The following is a 16,587-nucleotide window of genomic DNA, read 5'->3' on the forward strand; positions in this document are numbered from 1 at the left end:
ATTTTCACTGATTTGTTTGCCTGATAATAATGTATGCGTAACTTCTCACAATGAATCTAGCTATGTTAATAATATATTTATAGGGCCATGTATATTTCGCGAAAAGATTCAGAGACTAGTTATAATTAAAACATCTTTCGTGATTGGGTGAATTTCTTTCAGGTACATGTTGATTGATACAACACCAATCAGAGTAATTCTGTGCGAAAGCAACCGCGTCCTGAGTGGCTTAGTCAAAAAAGGCAACGACTTGTCTCGCAGACGGCCGCCAATCGCAAGGAAGAAACCACTGGTGCGGGTACACCTTGTTGCAGTCTAGTGGGCGTTCAGATTTATTCGCGAGAAATGCCTGCCCCTATATATTTATCATGAAAATTACTACGATCTAGCGAATGGGCTACTAACTACTTCAAACAACCAGGTCTCAGTCCCCCATGACAGGGATCTCTGAGCCGACTGGACAGGCGTACCGGAGAAGGCGATGCCAGCAGAGCGGGTCCTCTCATTGGCCGGCAGCCAGGCGGTGAAGAGGATGACGAAGCCCGTGCCAACCGGCGCCTGCAACAGCAACACCAGGTTTACCTGCAGACAATCCCCCCTTCCCGAGACTCTGGCATCCTCTTTCCACTGCCACAACCATACAAACATCAACGACATTGTTATTGTAGTTATACTACAATGTAACACTGATACGAGTGAATTTTAACTAAGCGCGCTGAGGACCTAGCTGCTTACCAGAGTTAGTTTGTAGTGGGCGCCACCACGTGGACCCGGCTGAGACTCCCGGTCAGGGCATTACGTGGCCCGTGTGAGGCGGGATACTAGTCGCGCTAGTTTATTAAGCTCTGGCCGGCTCTAGGCATACGGTTACCACGTGGTGGGCGACACGTGGCCCCACGTCTCTAGTAACTCCGCACACGTCTGGTCTCGGCTGTTGATGCAGAAGAACTGGGCGCGCGAGCAGCAGGCAGCTTCCCGCCGGAACAAAAACCGTTATTCTTATTATGTGCTCCCGCGCCAAAGGTTAGTTTTAAGGAAGAGACAAACCACTGTTATAATTTATACACACTCAGAATATGAAACATCCGCAACTTTATAAGTTAATTCTTAAATAACAATTGTTGTTATTGGTAGAGACCTGCAAAATTCGCGGATTCATTCGGTGATAGGCTAGAATTCAAACACATATACCTCTTACATAATTTTGCTATTGGCTTACTGTTCATCTGGAAGAATCTCAACCAGTTATAAACCCTCAACCAAAGAAGGATCGAATCACAGACAAACCAGCTGAGACGACTTACAAGACGGAAGCCAATGAACTTGCGTTATTTGCCCGGGTGTACAGGGGTATGTGCAGTCTATCCTGAAGGCCATCGAAACCGCGAATTTTGCAGGTCTCTAGTTATTGGTTTCTGGGTGACGTCGCACTGCCGCTAAGCGCCCATGGCGCGCAATTTGAACACACACGTACGTAGGTACGTCGGCGGTACAACTGCCAGGAAGGAGGGGATCTGGACAGTGGAGTCGGATCAGGCCTACGAGGCGAAGCACCGGCTGACGTCCGCGCAACATCAAACAAAATTTACACTGAGTGAATAAATGGCTAAACACGAATGAAAATTATATATGTCCTTTTAAATCTTATACTTTAGTGAATTTTATTGAATACTAATCCACATCATTAAAAACATTTATTTATTGTGAATATAAGTAAAATAAATAGTTTTTATAAACTTTTGCAAGTGTATTTATATAAATTATTAAATTTATATCATTATTTAATAAATAATATAAATTGATTATAATAAACATTCAGAATATTTATTGATTTTTACTATCAATGAAAATTGTTTATCTCGATTATATTACTAAATTTAATAATTAATTTTACTCACGTGATTATATTAATATTGAACACTAAGAAGTTATTAAAAAATTAATTTGATTGAATTTATTCTTTTCCAGCCTTATTTATAATATCACTCTAGTCCTTTTATTATTGTGCTGTGGTAGCTACGCGTCCCACAACGAACAGGACATGACCCTGACGTGACTGCCTCCCGCGTTACGTGCCTGTGTAGCGGGTGTCCAAACCCACAGGCGCCCCACTTGAACAAGCGCGCTCGCGCACCACCCAGAGCCGCGAAGTGGAGGGGGTCGCCACGTGACTGGGGAGCGATCACGTGACTGCCCTCCCTTCCGGCCGTCCAGACTGAAGTAGGAGTAACCACGAGGTTCTGGATGGTCAGAGAACATAGAGGAATGCGGCCCGAGGGATATATAAACCCCTGACCTCGGCCCTCGGCGCTTAAGGGGCCTCCCTAGTAAAAATGTTTAGCGCGGTGGGCCACTGGCCACGTGCTACGGCCAGTGGTTGGGCGGGGCGATATACCTGAGACTGTCGCCTGCGCCGAGGTGGAGGGGGGAGAGGGCGTTTCAGCGAGGGGGGGGGGCGGAATAATGGGAGGGTTGTCATTGTGTGGAGTCCATTTGCTACTTATACCTGCGTTATCTGCGAACAAGATCGTGGCAAGAAAGATGACTGTTTTTCCCTTTCGCTACATTCAACCAAAAGATAATGTTCTCATATTGCCTTGCTTGCTTCCTGACAGTGTTTATTAACTTGAAACATTAAATTAGTGTTGCGATCCAGTCCATATCCATGAAATGCAAACAATCGTCAATTCTGTTTAAAACAGGTATTTTTATTTTAATTAACGTTCTACATAATTAAGAGATTTACATACATTACAAAAAATGCTGTCACCAACAATCGATGTGTTAGCTTGTGTTTTTAGGGGGGGAAAAATGCAAAAATTATATCATTAAAAAAATTTCCAACATTATACTTTCGAACTGACATTTGTGTGATGAATGGTTTTGCACGAACAGTTATGCTTTCATTCATAAAAGTATTCCGCACCGCGACGAGAAATCACGTCCTACTAATAATTGAGTAATAAAACTGGGAATAAAATGATGAAAATAATATTAATTATTTTTAATCTTAGACACAAATCAACTTTTTAAATCGCAATAACGACAAATAAATTTTTAACTTACTTCCTGAATAAAAAGTGCATGTCAAACTTACTTTTAAATTCTGTAAAGAAAAAAAATGTCAGGAACAAACAAGTGTTCCCACCAACGACACATCGTCAACTTTGTATTCTAGGGTTCACGTCGTATTTAGTTACACTAAATATTACTGCATATTATTATTTTCTGGCTCTTATTACACGTTTAGCATTTTATTTTATTTTTGCATATTTTTTTAATGACTTTAACGTTGCATAATATGATGAATAAGTATACACGAATGAACTGGAATCACGTTTCGAGTTACATACAGACTGTTCACTACGAGCAGTGTTAATTTCTTAGCTGTTGCAACAGCGGCCTACAGGTGGATTCAGACTGCAGGCTTAGTCAGTCACGCTGAATCCACCTGAGTTCAGATTTTATCGAAGACAAGTGCGGGTGGTATGGAAGAACTCAGTGTGCACTGACTGTTGTGCTCAAGGTGTCAGTGAAATGTATAGCTGGAATCACGGGCGAAAATTTGTAGGATTCCCATGAGGCCCACGGGATAACGTGAAGATTTTGCAAATGCAAGCGGGGCCCCCTCAGACGGACTTTTTTATTTCAGGGAGGTTCGGGCCACCCTGAGATTCTCCCCTCCTCCCGGAATCTACGCATGCAGCTGGAATTAATTTTTAGCCAAGTACGTCATTTGGTGCTGTATTTAGGCTGTCAAAGAAGATACGAAATATGGCTGCTTTGATAATTGACGATAACTATTTTTTATTGTGGAATAGTACTTACCCATCTACAAATAAATCCCTAAATATACCACCACTACTGTTGGGGATTTTCTATACAAACTATCAAAATAATTTTGGTTTCGTCACTGTCACTAGCTATTATTGTATCATACGAAAACATGTATGTTTTGTGTATTAATTTACGGTATTCATCTCTGTCAAAAAAATATATTTTTCGATAATAGAGTGTAAGCAAGGTAGAATACAATGGCTAATTTTAAAATAAAAATGGAATAAAGTATTTTTTGCTTGCAGTAGTTCAAATTTTTGAATTAATTTAGTTGTTTGTTTAAAAAACCCTTCTAAAATCAAAGAAACTACCTACTTCCTTAATAGATAAATAGTGCTTTAAGATCACACGCTTTCATAAATATTTAAACGCCAACATTTAAAATGTAGATTTCACATAATGATAAAATCTTATCTATTTTCATGGTCACGCCTAATGGAAATAATACACAACAATTCGTCATATATGTTTTTTATGCTTTTAATAACTACTCTACACATGAGCAAATTTCAATATACATAAAACTGAGGAACTCTGCATTACATTTTTAATCTGTGTACGACACTAACAGAAATTGAAGCATAAAACAACATTTTAATTTTTTAATTAATAAGTATTTCATCAACGTGAGCTTTGCTTTCATCTCAATGAAGCCACTCTACATAGAGGAAGTGCACATGTATTCAGTCTTAACATTAGACCCTCCGGATCACAGAGTAAACGAATGAATGGAATTCATAACATTACGCAGGGTTTTATGACATATTTTCCCTTCTACTCAATCGCAACATCTCACTTAGCGCGTAAAATGGTTTCAGTAAACATAACATAAAAAATATTCCCCCCATGTACAGTAGAGGAAACTAAAATGTTTGGAACACTGTAAACTAATTGTATTGTCATTTCTGTAGTCGCTCGAAGTGGCAAACTATGTATCTTTGTTCAATAAAACGAAATATTAAAACAAACAAACAATAACATTACGTTCAGACAATTCGTTACGTGAAGTGAATGTAATAAAATACACAAGACAGTTACACACACCATTACCAAAACACAATCCCATAAAAATCAAAATATTACATGTCGACTTAAAATTATTATTATTCACCATGATAATTTCTTGCGGGTAGCCAGTAACAAAGGGACACAATTTTTATTCATTTAATTAACTTTGACAAAACTTGTAAAACCTGGCATGAGCAAAGTAAGCTGATTCACAATTTTATTTTGCGTCAAAATATTAAACATCAACTAGTAATGAATTAAGAGTATGCTTCGCTTGGTAGAACACCGAATATAGTCATCTCCAGGTATTAAACTGAATTTTGAAAGAGGGACTCAAGTTTCTGAAGAAGTTGTTAACTTTCCTGATGATCCATCGACAGTTCGTAAACGGTCTCATCGTCGGGATGTCGAGCTTGGGACCTTTTTCCTCACCATAGTCCCGTGGTCTGTTCTACCATTCGCACAGCTATCCCAACCTATACAAATAGCCGAGTGATACTACTCCCGTTGCTTCTATCATGGAGCTCGCCCGCAGTCGTACTTCCCTATCCAGCCTGCGTAATACACGCGTCCTATCTGCTAGCCGCCAAGAACGCGTCCATTTGTGAAAAAGCCTCACCCGCAACAATACTAACTCATTAATTATAATATGCAAAACATAAAAACATTACATATGCGATAAAACAAAATTTGCTGCTGTCATAAGCCGAAGAAAAAGAATCAATTTGAAATATAACACAGACAGATAAATCTAAAATGGAGTTATCGATAGTAATGTTTTAATAAACAGAATAATATATGTCGTATTACACTAAATGCGTGTTCTTACTGACAACCGAATTTAAAAATAAATTAAATTACTTTTTTTGTTTTTAAACCATAACCGCATAGAAGAAACAATACTTTTGATACAATTTTTTGCATAACTATACGACAGGACTAAAAGTACATTGTACGTAATAAGTATTTGCTTATAGGAATTAATGCTGCAGAATATACGAATAGATTCAAATGCATAGAATTTAATATATTGTCAAATTTATTTGGAAATATGCATGTAACAAAAGATTGAATTTGAAATGAATTATCTGTTTTTAACTACAAACATAATTTTATCATATCTCACTTTCATTCAAACTTAAGAGTGTCATTTTCAACAACAAAATAGCCACAACTACACTTAAAAATATTTTAACTTGATACTTATATTGTATAACTTTTGATGAAATTAAATGTTAAGAGGTTCATTTAAGTTTGTAAGGAAACATAAATACAACGTTCAAAATAAATAACAAAAATTTTGTGTAGTTAGGAGCTCCGCGTCATGCAAATAAAGGAAAGTTAAACTTTTCAGTATACGGCTGCAATAATTATAGAGGAAAATGTTATTTATTCTTTACTTTTAATTCCCGTTTGGAGAAAATAAATCGAAAAGTACTATACCGAAAGTATAAAGTTGAAGTTCAATATCGCTTGTCAAGTAAGTTCAAGAACAAAATTAAAAAAAAGAAAATTTGTTTTCTTGAATCTACTTTTTTCAGAAAAGTATACATACATACAATATTATTATATTATAAAAATAAATTTTTTTAGTCCTTAAGTATAAATTACTGAAATATTTTTTAGTTAATTAATTTTTTCATGCGAAGAAATATTTAATTGTTAAAATCACGAGAACATAATTTATTATATTTATGTATTCCAAAAGCTTATGTTAAAGATCGACTATATGCTATTCAATTTGCCCAAAATTTTACTGAAATAGGAGAGCATTACAAAAACACAATTTAACTAATGTAGGTATTATAACAATAAGTTATGTTCATAAACTATATTAATGGGAAACAAATATTTATCATTTAATTATATGCAACTATTTTCCTTTGAGGTAAAAATTGAGGTATATTTAATGTAATAAGTAAATCATCTCATAAAATTTACTGAAACTAATATTCTTCATTGTCCGTCATATTATGATTCCAAACAGTTTAAATCAACTGAAACATGAAATAAAATAGTAAGGTTAACCATGAGGTGTGGAAGAAATTAGAGATTACTTTGTAAAATGTTTTAAAAATTTCTCATGAAATATTGTGATTATTATGTTCGTACATAATGTAAAAAAAAATTCAATACATGAAATTCAACACATACTTTGTATTGCAAGTTATTAAACATATATTTTAAAAACACATGTGCGTATCTAAGTCGAATTGTTATGTAATACATGAACATTACCGATACAACTTCCCTTACAAATAACTTTCACCCAAAGATAAGGCCGCGGACAAATTAGGTATACACACTGGTCGCACGAGGAGCTGAAATAAGTAATATAAGAAAGCAGGCCGGAGTAATTCTTTTCAAGCCAAAGCTAAAAGTAATGGATGTTGTTTGTCTAAAGCAGGCAGTGAAATGACATACAAGTTTACAGAATAGCCATATAAGATCTTTGACGCTTCTAATCCCGTCAGTGGACTGTACGCGAAGAACCAACTGCATCATGGCCCGCCGCCAGTTTTATACTTACGTATGAATACACTTGTAAACGTTGGTTTGTATACTTATGTATGTTGCCGACATCGATAGGTATTCTTTGGCAGCTCCATGTGGATTCATTCGAACACGTTTGCGCTAAACACGGCATATTTTTACATGAGAGTGACATCGCGCACTGAAAAAAGTTGCAGGTCTGTAACGCAACAGTGATACAAATATTACATAGTTCGAACATTTTCTGGAGCACGACATTCACTTTGGGTAATGCTAAGCTACTTGATAGGTACCCTTTACCCGCTTTAAAAGTGATAACTTAAAAAAAAAGTGTACATGAAAGCAGACTCAGCCATATGTTTATTGCTGTTGTATTTGTCATAAACCTACCCTACGTTCAATACGGCCTGTAAGTAAAACCATGTTTTTTTTACTTGTGTACAAGCTGTGGTTGTAAAGCGAATTTATATTCTTAGTTAACTAACGTCTATATTTGGAATAAGGCTACCTTAATTTTTTTCTAGATTGCTATATTGTTATATATATAAGTATTACTTAAACGGAAATATCTGGTAATAAAAATAAATGAAAAAAGCATGAAAGGTTAAGGATTATTTTTTTTCAACAACAAATAATTTATGGTTTAACTGCTTTGTGTACTATATAAAAACATAACAAGCTTTCAAAATTTCAAAATTTCTTTGATTATCCGTTATAGTTATGTTTGGTTTTAACTCATAAATATTTAAGTTGATTGCCAACGTCACGAATGTACAATAATTTATTTCACACCGCTCCGGGTTGCAGGTAAAGTAACAGGCGTGCAATTTGATCAGAAACGCGTTCTACTTATTCAGGCCCTTTAATTGGGCGTGACGGACCATGTGCCAAATATGTAACAATTATAAGTAGGTGAAGTATAAAAAAATAAAGAACTTGAATGCAAAATAATGCATATAACAAAAATAATTTGCAAGGTTCTTTCGTGGATGTTGTAATGTGTGGGCAATATTTACTTAATTTTGGTTTTTGGATAAATTAATTGTGGTTTAAATTTTTTTAATAATTTTGTATAATAGCTGTAAAAAATTTATTTCCTGCCCTTATTAATTAATTGAGCTGTAGAAATAAGTTTATCTGAAAATTTACGTCATCTTTATTAAACATTGCCACTAATTATACTTTTTAACTTCAAAATGGTTTTTGAATTTTGTAATTAATAACGTACCATCCATAACTACATATGTGAGCGATCGGTCACTGACCTCATCTTCAATCCTCCTCGTGATTCCTGCGCCAGGAGGAACATTTACATAATTCTGACTAGCTTATTTAATATAGAACTTCCCTAGTTTTTATTTTTTTATATATCATCCCATGAACATTTTTAAAACAGTGCAGGCAATCAGATATCTATCTAACCATAAAGCATAGCAAAATGACATTTAGTTTTCAAAATACGATTTTTCTTTTAATTTAAAATACATTTTATATAAAACCTACATTTTTAAGTATCAAAACTTTTGTAAATAATTAATTTGGTTAATACCAGTATAAAATTTTTCCCCGGCATTGTAAGATGTGTAAAATTATTTTGGAAAACTAAAATAATTTAAAAAAATATTGGGTGGTATAATAATTGTTTCTTGAATTTTTATTAAAAATAAAAGGAAAAACAATGAAGTGTATTTTCATGTTAAAAATTAAATATAAATTTTGTCGAATTAGCTAGCGAGACTGTAAAGCCACCAATAAATAGTTTGTAGGACAACTTTCAATGTGTTGATTGATTAGTTTCAATACTTTATTTCGTAATACATGATCTAGTATGGTAAGCTTTAGGATATTTGTAGTTTAAACAAAAGCAATGTTTTAGAGATACACGAATATAGTCACAGAGTAAGTCGAGCACATGGTACTGTGGCGAGGCACATTAAAAGCAATTCTGAGAATTTCTTTCGGTCACGGGATTATCTTTTACCGGTGCCGGTTGTGGGTTGTCTCCCTCTCACGCACGCACGCACACACAGGTAGCCTGCCTCCCCTCCGGCCACGTGTTCCTCCACCCGGCTACCTGAGCTGTGTGGCCTGCGAGCTGGCTTCGCCGAGCGGCAGCACGAGACGGTGGAAAACTTTCAGGATTTGCGGAAATTGTGGAAAAGATATCTCGGAATTCAAAGCGATGACTATATGTTTTAAATACATGAATTTCTTCAGAAAAAAATTATCTTTTTTTCTAGACTTGTACTTTTTTTCTGTCATTCTCCTAAGCAGTATAAAATGGCCCCAAAGTTGGACAAGTTGGTGATTTTTTATTTCATATTTTGATAGAAAAAAACAAAAATGTAAAATTATACAGACAATTCGTGTATTATCTTCTCGTGGGTGAAAAATTTTCAGATTCGTAGTGTCGATTAATAAAGTCCCATCATTATTTTAAAAACATAGTGTTCCGCTAACTTCTGATGCTACTAGGGAGGCCCCTTAAGCCGCAGACCATCAGCAGAACATCGGCGACTAACGGAAGCGCTACATTTGCATCATGTTAATTGTTCACATGTCTTCTTTTTTTGTGTTGGCAGCCACCTGGTATATTCAAGCGGGCCCAATCCAATAACGAATACTAATATTCGAAGACAACTTGAGTATATCGTATTAACATTTTTATTGCTCTCTCTCGGTATTTCATGTTAATATTCTTGCTACTCTCACAACACAGTTTTGTGTCGCTCTAACTACCTCCCTTGTTTCCTCTATCCGGGGGCAACAATTGAGTATGTATTAATTATATGTGTGCAAAATTAAGGGTAGTTTGTATTATGCCAAGTAAGTATAAATTCTAACGCGCGTAATAAGAACACACACATATTTTTTAAATATTTTATTATTACTAAAAACTATCATGCCATCACATTTTACTCCAAGAATGGCTACCGTGCACCAAGTCTCTTGTAACTTGTTCTTAAATCCAGCACAAAGAAATAAAATTTATTTAGAGTGGAGATAACAGACAAGTATTCACGCCCAAACACCTCAAAAAAAAAGAGCACTTTGCATAGCCAGATACTGCTCCTGGAAGCCACGCGTCATTAGCTTATAGCACAGACACTAGACTAGTGCACACACCCAAACACCCCCGGAAGAAGAGGAGCACACTGTAGAGCCAGACGTTGGTCCTGGAGACTACGGGTCCCAGTGCCAACAGCAGTGATGTTTTTAACATGCACCAAGTCATTTGTTCCGAAGGCCAGTATGTAGGAATAGATTGGGCTTATAGCAAAGACACTAGACTAGTACTCTCACCCAAACATCCCCGCGAGAAGAGGAGAGATATGTAGAGCCAGACGCTGGATCTGGAGGTAATAGTTTCCAGTGCCACCAGGAGCTCTGTAGCCGCCATGCATTATGTCTTTTGTTCTATAGGCAGTCAGTTAGAAGTGGAATAGGCTTATAGCACAGACACTAGACTAGTGCACACACCCAAACATCCCCGGAAGAAGAGGAGCACAATGTAGAGCCAGATGTTGGTCCTGGAGACTACGGGTCCCAGTGCCAACAGCAGTGCTGTTTTTAACATGCTCCGAAGGCCAGTATGTAGAGATGGGATGACAGACTAGTACTCACGCCCAAACACCCCCGCAAGAAGAGGAGCGCTATGTAGACCCAGACGCCGGTCCTGGCAGCCATGGGCCCCAGCGCCACCAGCAGTGCTGTCTTTAACATGCTCCGAAGGCCAGTATGTAGAGATGAGATGACAGACTAGTACTCACGCCCAAACACCCCCGCAAGAATAGGAGCGCTATGTAGACCCAGACGCCGGTCCTGGCAGCAATGGGCCCCAGCGCCACCAGCAGTGCTGTCTTTAACATGCTCCGAAGGCCAGTATGTAGAGATGAGATGACAGACTAGTACTCACGCCCAAACACCCCCGCAAGAAGAGGAGCGCTATGTAGACCCAGACGCCGGTCCTGGCAGCAATGGGCCCCAGCGCCACCAGCAGTGCTGTCTTTAACATGCTCCGAAGGCCAGTATGTAGAGATGAGATGACAGACTAGTACTCACGCCCAAACACCCCCGCAAGAAGAGGAGCGCTATGTAGACCCAGACGCCGGTCCTGGCAGCAACGGGCCCCAGCGCCACCAGCAGCGCCGTGGAAGCCATGCACCAGCCGACCACCAGCTTCGGGCCCCACACCTCGTTCAGGCGGACTGTCAGCAGCAGGCACAGCAGAGACCCGAGCGAGGGCGCCGCGTAGATGTACGACTGGGTCATCTCGTCCCAGTCGAACTCGCCACTCTGCAACCGTGGACAAGGCGTAGTCAACAACTATTTTAAACTGTTCAGAGACAGAGAGACAGTAACATTTTAAGTGCCATACTAGTACAATAAATTTTATGCCATAACAAATTCTTTATTTATATACTAGCTGCCCGACCCGGCTTCGCACGGTTGTATTAATTGGGGGGTGGGGGGAAATGAGACCAAATATCTTATTTACAGTTATAATAAATGAAATAAAATTAAAATTAATTGATTTTGACAAAAACTTAATACAACAATACACGCAACGTTGTCATGGAGACGAAGTACCCACTGTTTCCCGGGCTTAAACACCAATCAACATTGATAATCAGTTTATTATTGATTATAAATTATTAAGACCATTAATCGAAATAAAAACTATCATATCTCTCAAGTTGGAAAAAATTACACATAAATGCCAATTTTCATCGAAATCGGTTGACTTGGTGAAGAGTTCGCTGGAAACAAACATCAGGACACTGAATTTATATATATTAAGATAAAGACTTTGCCATCGTTAAAGCAAATATCACCTTAAGTCATTTTCAAAATCCATAACATAGTGTGTATTGACAGTATTATTGCATTGCAGTAATTTTCAGAAATAAACTTAATACTTAATGCAATTTCATATGTTAAAACTAGTTGTAGCCGTCATTTAATATTAACTTCAGGCATTCCATTAAATTCTATACTATGCTTCAAAGAAGCGAAATTTTGGAAAGGAATCGACTGAAAATTATTACTACATTATGTTTTTTGAAACCAATATGGCATCTTCAATGTTCTATATCTGCTCCTTAATTTCCGAAATACTAATTTTGCTAAATATCTAGGCATTTTCGAGAATGAGTCCGTGTTTTAGCTTCCAAGTTAGCCAAAAAATTTAACACTGAACAGAAGTTTTATAGGGAAGCTGAAATGGCAGTGTATTCTTGGCTGAACTCATTTCTCAAAATAAATACTGAAATAAAGCTAAGATAAGCCGAAGGTCTTTCTATTGCTATAGGTGCAGGGATGAATCGTGACGATTCATGCCATTTTATAGAATCCTAGTCGGTGTTAAAATAATATAATCGAATGGACAAACCAGGTCGCATTTTTACTGTTAATGAATAGGGATCCCCTTACATTAACAAACCAGGAAAATGCTAGCAAATTAAGGTTCTATAAATGTCCACACCTGTTAACACCTTAAGAAAGGGAAGAGCTACCTGCTGGTAATCTAAAATCCTCCTATACAAGTGCTATACTATTTCTTCGATGGTTTGTAGAACATTATGTACCAAGAAAACCAACATGAACAACAGTTCTTATTCTTGATGGACATGCTTCTCACGTAAGTGCCCTAGATTTTTTGGCAACTGCTGAAAAGGAAGATGTTGTTATCGTTTGTTTGCCCAGCTATACAACTTAAGCACTCCAACCACTGGATCTCTCGTTTTTTGAGCCTTGAAGGGAAGCTACAACAAAGAGGATAGCATGTGGAAACGACATCACCCAAGCTGGAATATAACCAGATTTCATGTAGGACAGCAAATTGGTAATGCATGCAAAAAAACTTCCACTGTTGGTAATGCTGTTTCCGAATGTGAGATTACTGGAATCTTTCCATTTTTTAAATGCTGATGCGATTCCTGCCCATTTTTATTTAATTTCTGACGGGTATTTAAAATTTTTTTTAGGATTTTTCACCATATTTAATTAATTTTTTAAGCTAAAATTACATTTTTATGGACCAAGAACCGAAACGAGGACATATATACACCAATTCAATCAATATTATTGAGTGATTTTTTTTTAAAGAATTTTCGAACTTTTTTTGGATTTCTTGGAAAATGATTATATTTATTCAAGATGGCATCCCACATGGCCTACAATATGGCGGATGCCACAATGGTCTGGTTATAAATACTACTGCACTACAGTGGCTAAAAATTAAACTAATATGACGGAGTGCTGTCCAGCACACGAAATTATAATGGAGAATCCAAGATGGCCGCCATGATTCCATACGATTTAGTGTAATATCTGCCTTAGTAGAGAAAGGACTTGTCACCATTATTTTTTGCAAGTGCGTCCACCTGGAATCGAACTGAGGACCTGAATCGTAAAGGAATTAAATATTGTAAATATGTTTCAAGTTGACAGTCAAAGTCAAGGTCATGACTCAGAGTCTTGAGTTTTTGCTATTTTAAAGAATTCAAGCCTCTCTGAGGAAATTTTAGCGTCCAGATGTTTACGAGGGAATAAATAGGAATTTTTCCCTCGAAATAAGTAAATTTTAAGTCATTTTGAAAAATGACCTGCAGGATGAACTCCATAGTACACTCGGTCAAACGTCGCCCACTCATTTGCTGCTGTGTTTTGAGACGTCCCAACGTAGCAGCCTGTGATTCGATACAGCTTTGGCCGGGTGTTTCTAATTGGCCCAGAGTCATCCAGATGAGTTGTGAGCAGGGCCGGCGCGTCCATATAGGCGACCTAGGCAACCGCCTAGGGAGCCAAGTAGCTGGGGGCGGCGCAGCACGACACACAACAGCTGATATCATATGTTTAACAATTATTGAAACTAGATGAAAATGGATTTTTGTAACAGTTTGGAATGTTTATATTGATATAAGTAATTATTTGAAGTCCACGGTGACCTGTTTATGATTTGTAATAAGTAAAAAAGTAAAAAAAAAACACAAGCCTGCTTACATTTGATTGTTTACATAATCTTAAGCTTACGGGATGTATTTTGAGGCAAGGAAAAATTTTTTGGGGTGTCCGGCGGGGTGAGGGGTGTGGGGGTCATTAAGGTTTTTCGCCTAGGGCGCCAATTTACCTTGCATCGGCCCTGGTTGTGAGCCAATAGCAGAGGCAGCACTGAGGCATAACTATTTGTATTTTAGCCTGTCGCGAAATGATTTCACGAATTGTTCCGGTCTCTAGCAATGAGGGGTTTTGCAAGGAAGCTGAACCAGCCGCCGCGCGGGAGAGCTGGCGGAGCTGACCTGGCCGTCCGGCGGCCCGCTGGCGTTGACGGGGGCGAGGGGCGCGGGGCAGTCGCCCCCGGCGGAGGCGTTGGAGGCGTTGCGCGGCCGCACCATGGCGACCACCGTGAGCGACGACATGGCGCCGATGTAGGTGACGAGCACCAGCTTGAAGGCCAGCACGCCCATGATGACGTGTCTGGCGGGCACGCGCCGGCACCAGCCCCCGGCGCCGGTCGTGCCGTCCTTCCCTGCGGCACAGTGCATGCGTGCATGCATGCTCCGCCGACATGCGCGACTGCCAGGAACACCTCTCGGGCAGGGCTCTCGCACACAGCAGGATGACATTGCCCTTGGGGATATTCACAAAATATATGCTCTCGAATACTGACATTTAGTATTTTCGTACAAATTTTGATTGAAAGAAGAGTTTAGCACATTAACGAAAGTATTTAAGTTAACATTAATATTCCCTACAAAGAAATAAGAAGTAAAATTTGGGCTCGGAAGGGGCTGTCGCCCCCTGCGCCCTTCCTCTGGAGCCGCGCTTGGCAGACGTCGCCCTTATATCTAAAAATGGTGGGTTTGTATTTTACCTAGAAACTATAATAAGTTATAAAAACATTTGGAAAAAGTGATAAGATTTCATTATATTTATTAGTATAAACTAAACATAATTTTTTTTTAGTAATAATTCACCTTAAAGAACAGTTATGTAATTAAACTAATTAGTTTTTTTTGACGTGATAACGTCTTTTAAATCGATGACGCCGACTGCACGCACGAAAAAGCATGACTCATTGTCACGTTCCGCCTGAGCCGAGCGTGCAAGTATACGGCCAAACCACCGTGCGAGAAAATCTTCTATAATATCAAACAGGTTATGGCGGGCTTTTTTTTTTTTTTTAACAAATTGTTCGTGATTATATTTAAACAAATTATTTAAATTAAATTTGCAAAAACTGTAAACAATATTTGAAAATGAAAAAGTATGCAATTTTTCATCAATGTTTTCTAATGACGTTATCACGTAAAATTATCGTCCGTAAAATATAGTTGACAATGCGGAAAAAAACAAACATGGGTTTGTTAAATTTAATCCGGCAACGCGAGTGACTGCCCTTGAGCTTTGTGCATTGTCATCATGGACGCAAGACGCGCGGGAAATTGCAGACGTTTGAACGTGAGGGGCAGCTCGGCGAGGACTCGGAATGCGCGGAATAAGCACAGCTTCTTCTCCTTTACATTTGCCGTTACTGTTGCTTCAATCACATTTGACATCCGTTTTTTTTTTTTTTTTTTTTTTTTCCCCACGGGAAGTCTGGTTCCGTTGCATCACTTTGGCGTGTTCAGATTCCGAAGAAGCAGTATTGACGAAACAATTTTTAACGTCAATTTGGGGAGTAAGATTCCAGGTGGCTCAAATGAATTGAAAAATTCATTTTTATGCGTTAAAACAAATTTAATTTGCCTGCAAATAAAATAATAATAGTTATTCATAGCGGCAGTACACGGCGTTGCCCGGGCAGAACACAGGGTGATATATTGTACGCGAGTTAAAGCAAAATGGATAGCGCTCTATGACAGTGTGGTGTACATAGAGAAATGATACACAATTACTGTTTGTATGTCTATGACCTATGATTTTCTGTTTACCCATGGCGAACGGTTGAAAGGTTTGGAAGTTGATGCGCTGCAGCGCCATCTAGCGGCGAGTTACGAAAAAAAATGGATAGCATAAAAACTTTCTCCATGAAAAACCACTTCGATGTGCAAACTTCCATGGTGATCGGTCAAAAGGTGTCGGAGTTTATCTACGACATACATACATACATACATACATACATACATACATACATACATACATACATACATACATACATACATACATACATACATACATACTATATATCATAGGCGTACCCAGGAATTTTTTTCGGGGGGTGTTCTTCCAGATTTTTAAGAAAAA

At 38.1% G+C, this 16,587-nt stretch overlaps 1 protein-coding gene across 1 annotated transcript in view; it reads right to left on the bottom strand.

Moving 5' to 3' along the window:
• The window catches only part of LOC134536673 (uncharacterized transporter slc-17.2-like), a 74,654-nt gene that overhangs the window by 30,994 nt on the left and 27,073 nt on the right, over positions 1 to 16,587 (bottom strand). The window contains exons 2-4 of the mRNA XM_063376508.1: positions 14,640 to 14,869; positions 11,401 to 11,634; positions 471 to 558 (exon numbers count right to left, since the gene is read on the bottom strand). Coding sequence (XP_063232578.1) covers positions 471 to 558; positions 11,401 to 11,634; positions 14,640 to 14,869 — 552 coding nt within the window. The remainder of the gene's footprint in view (positions 1 to 470; positions 559 to 11,400; positions 11,635 to 14,639; positions 14,870 to 16,587) is intronic.

This window comes from Bacillus rossius, chromosome 11, assembly GCF_032445375.1.
Source record: "Bacillus rossius redtenbacheri isolate Brsri chromosome 11, Brsri_v3, whole genome shotgun sequence".
In the NCBI taxonomy this organism is placed as follows: domain Eukaryota; kingdom Metazoa; phylum Arthropoda; class Insecta; order Phasmatodea; family Bacillidae; genus Bacillus; species Bacillus rossius.